The sequence below is a fragment of the Propithecus coquereli genome, unplaced genomic scaffold (assembly GCF_000956105.1).
Source record: "Propithecus coquereli isolate 6110/MARCELLA unplaced genomic scaffold, Pcoq_1.0 Scaffold292, whole genome shotgun sequence".
NCBI lineage: Eukaryota > Metazoa > Chordata > Mammalia > Primates > Indriidae > Propithecus > Propithecus coquereli.
Genome location: NW_012148530.1, coordinates 1,752,547 through 1,763,029, shown reverse-complemented (window position 1 = coordinate 1,763,029; position 10,483 = coordinate 1,752,547). Strand labels below are relative to the sequence as shown.

Sequence of the window (10,483 nt, the reverse complement as noted above, 5' to 3'; positions counted from 1 at the left end):
ATCTTATTTTTCTGAGTATGTCAATACACGCACACATACATTCACATATATATATACACACACATGCTTTCTTGTGTTTCTTTGTGGGTATTATCATCATTATCATTTTCTCTCATAGCAGAAGCATAATTTCTTCTCTGTTTTCTTTATTTGGAGTTCTCAGCTTCATATTGGATGTTACTGTTTTAGTTAGTTCTCCGTTTATAGTGCCAGGATAGTGCTGTGAAGAACTCAGGCTTTGCACTCAGATAGACTGGGTTCAAATCCTGACTACCACTTACCAGATTTGTGTTCTTGATTAGGTTATGTAACTTCCTTATGCTTTGATTTTTTTTTTTTTCATCTGTAAATTCAGGATAATAACACAACTTACTGCTTAGGGTTGTTGAGAGGATTAAGTGAGATAATGCCTTTAAATTCTTTAATGCATTGCCTACCACACAATGTATATCACTATATATTAGTCCCTGTTGTTGTTTTGTGATTGTTATTATTTTATAAGGCATCCCAACTGGCAATTTTACCATAAACTGAAGTTGGTGGCACATGAGTGCATAAGAAGGGAGGGGGAACCTGGAAGCAACAATTTATGCTTTTTATTGTTTTCATTCTATGCCTATTTTTCAAATTGTTTTCAGCAGAGAGAAGCCTTTAGGAAACCTCAAAAGGGTGTGTGCTTGTTTAGAATATGGAGAAGGTATGACATAATACCTGTTCCATGTGGATTTTGATAAGGATTGAAATCTTGATTGGAAGTGATAGATCATGGTTTTGTCCGTAGAAAGTAGTGAAAAGAAAAGAAAAGGACCAAACCTAGGATGGAAAATGTCTCCAAGAATTTGAATCACTAATACCTTCCAGTCCCTATAGCTCATTCATTTCTTTATTATTTATTCACTCCTCAGAAGTTCACGTGCTATGCCTTATGCTAGATACTGAGATTATGAACATGGACAAAACACAGGCCCTTCCCATGGTCCAATGTGAGAGACAGACAAATGTATAGTTCTGATGAAATGTGGTAAATTTAGAAATAGAGATGGCAGAGAGCATTTGGAAACAGAGAAAAGTATTTCCTGGAAGAGATGATGGTGAAACCAAGTCTCAGGAAGAATCTGAGTTGGCCAGGTAGTGTCGTGTGTGGGGGCAAGGTATGCAGTGGACAGTTCTTGAGCAAAAAAAAAGGCGAGAAAAACCTGCCCTGTTTTTGTTTTTGTGTTGGAAAATGGGCTTTGCCCATCTCCTTCTCCTAAGACTCGTGAAAGGTAAATTTCTCAAACGTGGGAAAGGGGTTCTGATGGGGTTTAGCCAAAACCTAACTGTTTATATTTACTTAAATAATTCTTAAGTGCTGATTGAGAGCCAGCACAACCTAACAAATGTATGAATTTAAATCTCTTAATTTTTTCATATTTTAAAAAAAATCCTGATTTGAACCTTCACTATTGATATTTCTCACATCTGTCCTTTCAGTTATTGTCACATTTTTGGTTCGAGATTTGGTAATCTTACGTCTGCCTTAATGTACTCTTCTGTTAGCTAACATTTTTTTCCTTTTTGTTAGCTAACTTTAATCAGTGTTCCCTCTAGGATGCTTCTAAGTACTTGCTTTCCAAATATTTCGACTTTGTCTCATGCTCCTTGTAATTGAGTGTATTGGTGTTTGCATGATATAATGTGGTAGTCTTAGGTAATCTCTTGTGCTAATTGTCAGCCATTTACAACACTGTATAAGTCATATTTTCTCACATAATCCTATTGAATTCTCATGTGAGCTAATATATTAATAGAGTAAGGATTGGAAAGTTACTTTGGAGGTGTCTATACCAAAATATATCTTATGCAATGTTAATGTTCAACTGTCTTGGGCAGTCTGTTTGTGTAGGTGATAATATCCTTATACTATATCCATATATCCATGTGTGTGTATATATATATATATATGTATACACACACACCTATATATGCATAAATGCCCACAAACATATTTATGTATATAGCACATTGGTATATATATCTATTTTAACGGGGGAGGATACTCTTTTAAGATGGGTGTTGTGTGAAAGATAAACATTCTTTTTATCCACAATTATTTTGTATTTTGGTGATAGCACTGTGTTTGATACCTTTTGCCCTATATTTTGGGAACAAATTAAGGGCATTAAGTGTGCATATAAGTGGTTTATACTTTTTGGTATCACTTTCAACTTCATTTTAAGACCTTCTCTTGGTTTTATACTTCAAATTTAAAATCGATGTTATCTTCTTATATTTTCATTTCTTTGTAAGCTGTTTTTAATCATTTATGAAAGAAAAGGTGGGAATTAAATATAAGTTTAAAAAATTACAATCCATGGTGACTGAGTCATTTAGAAAAGATTACTTTATCATAGAATAGTAAAAAAAGTAAGAAATTGTCCTTTTTTCCATGGAAAGACTAATATATATTATTTTAGGTGGCAAAGGATTATATTATATGATTTTGAAAAGTTTCCATAAAATAGGGAAATTAGAATAGTTAATGTTCAACTAACCTAAAATGTAATATAGGAACATGGCCTGTACCTTCTACATGCTTACGATATGGTCTAGTGCTCTTTGGTTACTTTTACCTAATACGGAAATGAAATTTCATGCTAACCATCCATAAAAAGATATTACAGTGAAATGAAACCTTTAAAATGAAAATAAATATCTTTTGTATGTGAGAAATAACTGACAGGCCAGGAGCTGTAAGGACTGTAGGGAACAGAGAGAAATGGCGAGATCAGCCAGGCCCTGCAGAGGAGCTATGGCTTGATCTCTATTTGAAAGATTGAGTAGGATTATAAAGCTCATATTATCCCAGTGAGACTACATAGAAAGAAGGAAAGTAAGGAAGACACAGCACAGGACTCTTCTGGATGCTCCAGGCAAACAGAGGAAAGAAAGATTGAAAGACGGAAATGACCACACTGTTAGGAGATGAGCTAGGGAAGGAATAGCATTTTGAAGACTACAGGCTTTATATTTTCATAGTGGGTTTTAAAGTTTTCCCTTTTCTGTTTTTGGTTAACTAATTTTCTTTATCCAGTACTGTCTTTTAGTGGAGGAAAGCCATGAAAGTGTTAAATATCATGTTAGAAGAGGTGACTTATTCAAACTCATTGTATTATGTAGCTGCTTTTGTGCAAAAATGACTGTCATTTTGAAGTAAGTCTTATGTTTTATTCTCCTAGTTAAAAAACTTGATTCTTCAATGACTTGATTCATTCTCTCTGGGATTAGTCAGTGTTTACTTTCTTTGCTAATGGCAGGGTTCTCACTAACATGCCATTTCTTGTTCTGAGATTTGGCAGATGCAGAAAGCCTGCTTTTTATTTCTCCAAAATATGTTAACTTTACGGAAACAAAGCAATTTTTTAAATGAAAGAACTTTAGATATTTCTTTTTATCTACACTATTATACTTACCTGTTTGGTAATCTTAAAGTTGGCAGATTCTTCAATATGCGTGTATATGAATTAAAAATGTTATTTTTAGAGGTCTGTCGTTTACCTCTGTTGTTGTCAGTGATTTATTGTTCGTATAATAAATGTAGGATCACTTTTGAGTGATTATATTGATAGCATATGGAAAACATTAAAGAATTTCCTAATAATTTCCTGGGATATGAGCATGTAGGTAATGGTAGCTGCATTTCCAGGTTATGAACAGTGCAAAGTGCTATAAAACTATAAGTATATTTCTTGGGAGGTCACCATAACAATAAGAGTACAAATTGCCATTTACCTTTCTAAGATTAATGATATGTTTTCAAAGAGTTTCTCATATAAGCAGCCTGCCAAGTAGTATTCAAAATAATTTGCATTTCACTCCGCCCACACTACCTCTGAACACTCCCACTCTTTCTGTGGTTCCCCAAATAATTATTTTGAACAAACCAGAATGCCTGGGAGATTATAGAGAGCCTTGCTTTTGTAAGGTGATCAACAGATTCTTACTCAGTGATTTTTGGGGGTGGGTGCCACTTTTTTTGAAGGCTTTGCTATTTCCACATTTGTTTGTGTGTTCTTTTAATGCTTTGTTTTTGAGATCAAAGTTTCCTGACTGGCTTCTGGTCTTGAGTGACGCTTTCAACTACCATATTTTGCACCTTTGTTCCAGGGAGTATTTGAGGAGTCTTTTCCCATCTCACGTAGATTGAGCTAGCTTCAAAGTATCCCCATGGTTATCCCATGATCCCCATGGTATCATGTTAGTCTCACAAATGACGTCTGGTACGTGAGAAAGAGTGAGTGTGTGTACATGTGTGCATGCACGCATATGCACACAGGGGTGCTTGTGAAGTTATAAATTAGTGCTTATTTTAGCCATTCATTTATGATTCAGATTACTAACTGACCAGCCTACTTATCAACTAATCAGTAGTTATTTATTGAGGGTCTACTCTGTATATGTCACTTTTATCTCGGCAGAAGGACAAAATATTATATTTTATTAATACGTGGTACTTACTATCTTGGAGTTGACTGGTTGGGAGAAACTAGATATTCATGAACACGAAACAGTGAATTAATAGGGCGAAGAAGTATAAGATTATCTTAAGTGCCTCTTTGAGTGGCACAAGCCAGGAGCTGTAAGGACTATAGGGAAGAGAGAGAGAAATGGGGGCTGGGAGGATCAGCCAGGCCCCCCAGAGGAGGTGTGGTTGATCTCTGCTTGGAAGGTTGAGTAGGATTATAGAAGACAGCGGTGACACGAATGGACACGCGAGAGTAAGGATGCCATGGACGTGGCCTTGAACTGGACATGAAGTTTTTTGTGTTTGGGGAGAAATATTGAGAGGGTGCTGGCTGGATTGGGAAGATGCGACTGGAGTAGTGGAGCTTAAATCAGTTGAATGGGACAGATACTCATATATATTTTGACTATGAGATATTTGTAGACTTTGTTCAAAGTTATATGTGTTCACATTTTTATATTTTCCTCATCATATTTGCTTTCGACACACAAAAGTTTCTGAGAGAAGTAAGCAATATTAAATGTTTGATGAAAAATCTCTATTTTAACACAGGCTTAGTGTTACTATTTGCAGACATTGTTATATAAATAGGTACACATGTAAATATAATGTTGAATTGGCACATGAGAAAACTTAATTAACATGGTGAATTTTTTTCCTAGGCCGGACCTGATAGACATGAATACTGTTGCTGTTCAAAGCAACCTTGCAAATTTAGAGCACGCTTTTTATGTAGCAGAAAAAATTGGTGTTATAAGACTTCTGGACCCTGAAGGTGAGTTGTTTTCTGGACCGTATATGGACAGGCATGAAAGCCTGATCAAAAGTAGTCTATCAACATCATGAAATAATTTATGTTGCTGTTTTTAGATGTTGATGTCTCCTCACCTGATGAAAAATCAGTAATAACTTATGTTTCATCTCTCTATGATGCATTTCCTAAAGTCCCTGAAGGTGGTGAAGGCATTGGTGCAAATGTGAGTATTGATTTTTCCATTCTAGAAGCTATGGATTCAGTGATGACCAGTTAACTGAATTCTTTCATAGTACTTTTGCAGTTTTTAAATATCAAATATATTTTAAAGAATTTGAGTTAATATACTCTTTAATAAACTGGCACTCTATGTATTTCATGGCATCATTCCACCATTAAATTTAAAATATAACTAATTAAAACATTTGTTCTGTGTCATAAATAAAAGAGGCTATTTAGAGTTATAGGTCATTTTATGAATAAAAGCTGTAAACTCCTAAAATTTGGAGATTTTCATTTTTAGCTTGCTGTTGTTTTACAACTGCTGTTTGCTATGTATAGAATGTCTCACTTTTGGAAGCAATTTCAAGTTTATTAACTCATATGATCCCATGAAATAAGTAAGCTAGATATTATTTTTCAGATTTAAAAGAGGAGTCTAGAAGAATGTTACTGGATTTGGCCAGATTAACAGAGCTAGTTAGTAAACTCGTCAGGGTCTCTGACACATAGCTTTGGGCTCTTTATTAGTTCTCTGTTTCTCAAAGGTTTGTGTAATTCAATTCAATCGTGCATTTTCTAGTGCTCATGCTAACAAGTGCTTATGCATTTCCAGAAGAGAACAGGAAACACTGTATTTTGGGAGATGATTCCCTTCACTCAGGCTTCTCTTCTCCTCTGTGCAGATACCTTTTTTTTTTTACATGTTACTCTGGAGATTTAGGAGCTCAGCCTGGATTAGCTCCCTTGGATTAGGATCTCCCTTTTCTGGTCTCTTATCCCAGCTCTGTGTGCTAGACCTATTTCCATATTCTTCTGTTTCTTCTCTCGAAGATCTTATCATCTCTGGATCTCTCACTAACTTGTTCCCATGCTTGCCCCTCACAGTTCAGTGTTGAATTTTGCTTCAGAATGTTTCTTTTGGCCACCACTTGCTTTCTCTTCTCATGGCCTCCACCCTACTCCTGCCTCTTATCACTCTAGAACTAGGGTGATAGCTTTCTTAAGGCTTTCTGTCTCTATTTTTTTCCCTCTTCCCACCACTCTGCACATTATTGCCAAATTAATCTTATTAAACCTGATGTCTTTAGCTGGAGAACTTTCAGTGGCTACATATTGCTTGGAAGGTTAAATCCAATCTAGATATTCTGACATATGACAAAACTCTGCATATATTAACTATCCCGCTCACCTACATTTTTAGCTATGATTTCCCAGTATGAATTGTTTACTGATAGCTGGGGCATTTCCATGTCTGTGTCCTGTCTCACTTGGGACTCGCCTGTCTTTTAGCTACTCTCTCCACCACCCCACGCCCCAACAATTACTTACTGATGATAGCAGAACTGCTCAGAGACGACCTTTTCCAAGAAGCTTTCAGTGACTGTTTCGAGGCACAAACATGCTTACCTGATTCTTATCTTGACTTCTAGCATATACTACCTGTTTCAGTTATTTCAACATGTAATTACATACTGCTTTTCATTTTGCTTAAATGTTTATATATCTCTTTTGCCTCCCCATTTAGACAGTAGCTCTTGACAATAGGTATTATGTCTCAAGGTATTATTTTTTATAACACTTAGCACAATCGTCAAACATAATAAGCATTCATCAAATACTTAATTGAACATAGTAGTTGACAGCCTTCCAGTTTTTTCCATTTTTAAAAAGTTTGCTTAATGAGTACTTGAATAATTCCACTATATATATTTTCTGTAGTTTTCATTCCTATCTGGTTTCCTACATATTATATGACTCTTTCAACTTTCAGATACGGTTTAGACTTAGATCTAAAATGGTTGGCAGAGGTGGGAACGAACTTGGCTTATACAAGCTGTGACTTTCCCTTTCTTGAAACTTGGAAAATATCTAAATTGACCATGGATTTTTTTTCTGCTGTACTTGCATACAGCCTCAGAAGTCTTCTCAACACAGTGTCCTGTGGGAACTGATAGGCAGCCACTATCTTTGGCTCAGAATTGGCACTCATTGGGCTAGTGTTAGTGGCCAAATGTCGATAGCATGTTTTTAAAGCTGTTTATGTGGAAGAGATTGGGCCTGGGTAGAAAGTAAGAAAACATTTAGCTGGTTCTCTCTGTCAGGCTTCAAGATGTGTAATTCACAGAATGACTTCCGACTAAATCGTGTTAGATTGGAACATTATCATATACAGACATGAACCTTTTCTGTCATGTCGTTGTTCTAGGATGTTGAAGTCAAATGGATTGAATACCAGAATATGGTGAACTACCTCATCCAGTGGATTAGACACCATGTGACCACAATGTCTGAGAGAACATTTCCTAATAATCCTGTGGAACTAAAGGTCAGTCTCACTACAGAAATTAAGTAGGATTGATTTGATTGTAAACTTTTAAATAGTACTGTAATAATTTTGTGATTTTAGAAGTTCAAGAAAAGTTGCCCTTAGCAAGCCACTAATAAGTAGACAAAAATTTTGATTTATTCATCTCTCTGTTATAAAGAGAAAATAGAGGTAAACATTAATAATGAAAAACATAATAGGAGCAACATCTCAAAGAAATTTATAGTCCTTAAGCTTTGATTTGTTCAGTGTTTAAAGGTTTAATTTGAGAGAGTCTCTAGAACTGACATTGCCAAATCATTTTTGGTGCATGGGAAATGCTTGGAGCCCACTGGAAGGCTGGCAGAAAGGGCCTCTGGGAAGTACACACAAGTGTGATGGTGGTTGGGAGTACACTTGTGGTTCAATCCTGTTAAAAACTGCCTCAGAGGCTTCTTTTGTGTAGCGAGAGGTACATACCGTATTTTACCATGAATTTGAAAATACTTATCTAACTTTTAGTATGAGTGAATTCATGGTTTAGTAAAACATTTGCTAATACTGAAAAACTTAGGTCAAGCTCTTTGAGGCAAGGACATTACAGAAATATAAAAGACATGATAGATATGTAAACTTATCAAAGAATAAATTATTTCATTTTGCATATGTAGATCTGTAGTAGCAAAGTAGTCTACTTTATTTCTAGAAGCCAGTAATGTGAATATTGATTACAAAGCCTTAACTCCTTGTTTTGTAAGCTTTGTTTTCATGATCAAACTGAAATTGAAAAACACTGTAATAACCCAGGGTGGGCCCTGTTGGAGTTATTTGTTATGTTTCTGCGTCCATACAGAACATCTGTGGAACAGCTCTCATTCCCATTGCCAGAGGGAGTTTGTCTTTGGCACGAAGTTATTTGGCATCTGATGATATGAAACTTTTTAACTGTTCTAATGTTTTTTGTGTGATGTCTCCCTAAATGGATGTAAAACCTTCCGGGGCAGGAAAGCTTTTTTCTTCTGCCACCACGGGGTGCCACGAACAGTGTTTAACACGTAGTGGCATTCAGTGCTTAGTGACCGACAGATGTCCTAAAACATTACATTTTGAGCTCAAATCAATTTCAGATTTCATCTTCACACACACTTATTTCCAAATGGATTGCTATTGTCCAGACCCTTGGGTAAATTTGTACAGGCTTCTGATTAGTGCAAGATTCCTAAAGTTATGGAAGAAGTTTGAGTGACCACACCGATTCCTTGCTGGTTCCTAGGTTAGGACATAGTACAGGAAAGAAAATATATCATGAGAAATGCCAGATAGTTGTGTTAGCAAAACTTTGAATGGAATCTTTGAGAAGTTTGTCTGCCTGAAGATTTACAGGGTTTTGTTTTAAAGCAGCATAAATTATGATGAAATAATTAGTATATGCTTATTATATGTGGAGATGTTTTATCTACATAATTTTTTATGAAGGTCTTTGTTAATAAATACAATAAATTATATTTAAGAGGCTCTCAAATTAATATCTACAAATTAGTAGATAATTTAATTATATGGTTGAAGCTTCTATAATAGCACCATCAACTAATTGTATCTACCTTCGTTTATTAAAAAAAATCTGTTTATTTCAAGTTATTGCAGAAGTCCAAAGGAAAAAAAAAGAAGAAAAGAATCTGTTTAAATTGGCCAATAGGGCATTGAAACCAAATTTTAGCCTTATCTATCTGCCAAGAATCCTGTTTTCAAGGATATAACCATAAAATAGAACAGGTTTTTTTTCTTCCTTTATGGGAATTGCATCAGATTATTTTTACAAAAAACTAAAAGCTGAAGAGCGTCATTTGGAAAGTGCATCTTTTAAAGGATGTTTTCTTGTTTGGGTGATGAGAGATTTTTAGAAGAGCCATAGTAAACACTGCCATGGTTTGTTATTATCCAGATCCCCATATGGTACATGTTGAATCATGGCTCACATCAATAATTACACTGTCATCAAATCTCATATAACCCAGGTCTCCAACTGGCTGGGAATCAGTATTATCTTTTTGATTGTCAATTTTATAAAGGAATTCCACTGAATGAATATGACACAGTAAATAGCATTTGAAGTAGGGACTTGTGAGATAATGAAAAAACAGGTCTTTGAAGTTTGGCGCTTAATTTATTTTCCCTTTCATTTTAGGCACTTTATAATCAGTATTTACAGTTTAAAGAAACAGAAATTCCACCAAAGGAGACAGAAAAATCAAAAATTAAACGCCTATATAAATTATTAGAGGTAAGCTGAAATTTCCTTTGTAGTGTTAAGCATATTTTTTGTTGTTACGTTGTTTTTACATCTTTGCTTCACATTAAATATTTTTGTTTTCTCAAGATTTGGATAGAATTTGGACGCATCAAACTCCTTCAAGGTTATCATCCAAATGACATAGAAAAAGAGTGGGGGAAACTCATTATTGCCATGCTCGAGAGGGAGAAGGCACTTCGTCCAGAAGTAGAAAGGTAGGCCAGAGATGTTTCCTGCCATGGATCTCGGCGGGGGAGTGGGGCAGTCTTTGTTCTTGTGCAAAGAACTTAAGTTTTAGAGCCAGGCAGACCTAGGACCAAAATTTACCTTTTCTGTTTCCTTGGCTGTGTGACTTTGGAGAAGGCACTTAGTCTTGAGGATCCTTAATTTTCTTATCTAGAAACTCTT

The 10,483-nt window shown here is 35.4% G+C and overlaps 1 protein-coding gene across 1 annotated transcript in view; it reads left to right on the top strand.

The window, feature by feature from the left end:
• The window catches only part of DST (dystonin), a 374,223-nt gene that overhangs the window by 170,816 nt on the left and 192,924 nt on the right, over positions 1 to 10,483 (top strand). Inside the window, exons 7-11 of the mRNA XM_012648708.1 lie at positions 5,167 to 5,279; positions 5,375 to 5,481; positions 7,687 to 7,806; positions 9,971 to 10,066; positions 10,163 to 10,290. Of these exons, the coding sequence (XP_012504162.1) occupies positions 5,167 to 5,279; positions 5,375 to 5,481; positions 7,687 to 7,806; positions 9,971 to 10,066; positions 10,163 to 10,290 (564 nt within the window). The remainder of the gene's footprint in view (positions 1 to 5,166; positions 5,280 to 5,374; positions 5,482 to 7,686; positions 7,807 to 9,970; positions 10,067 to 10,162; positions 10,291 to 10,483) is intronic.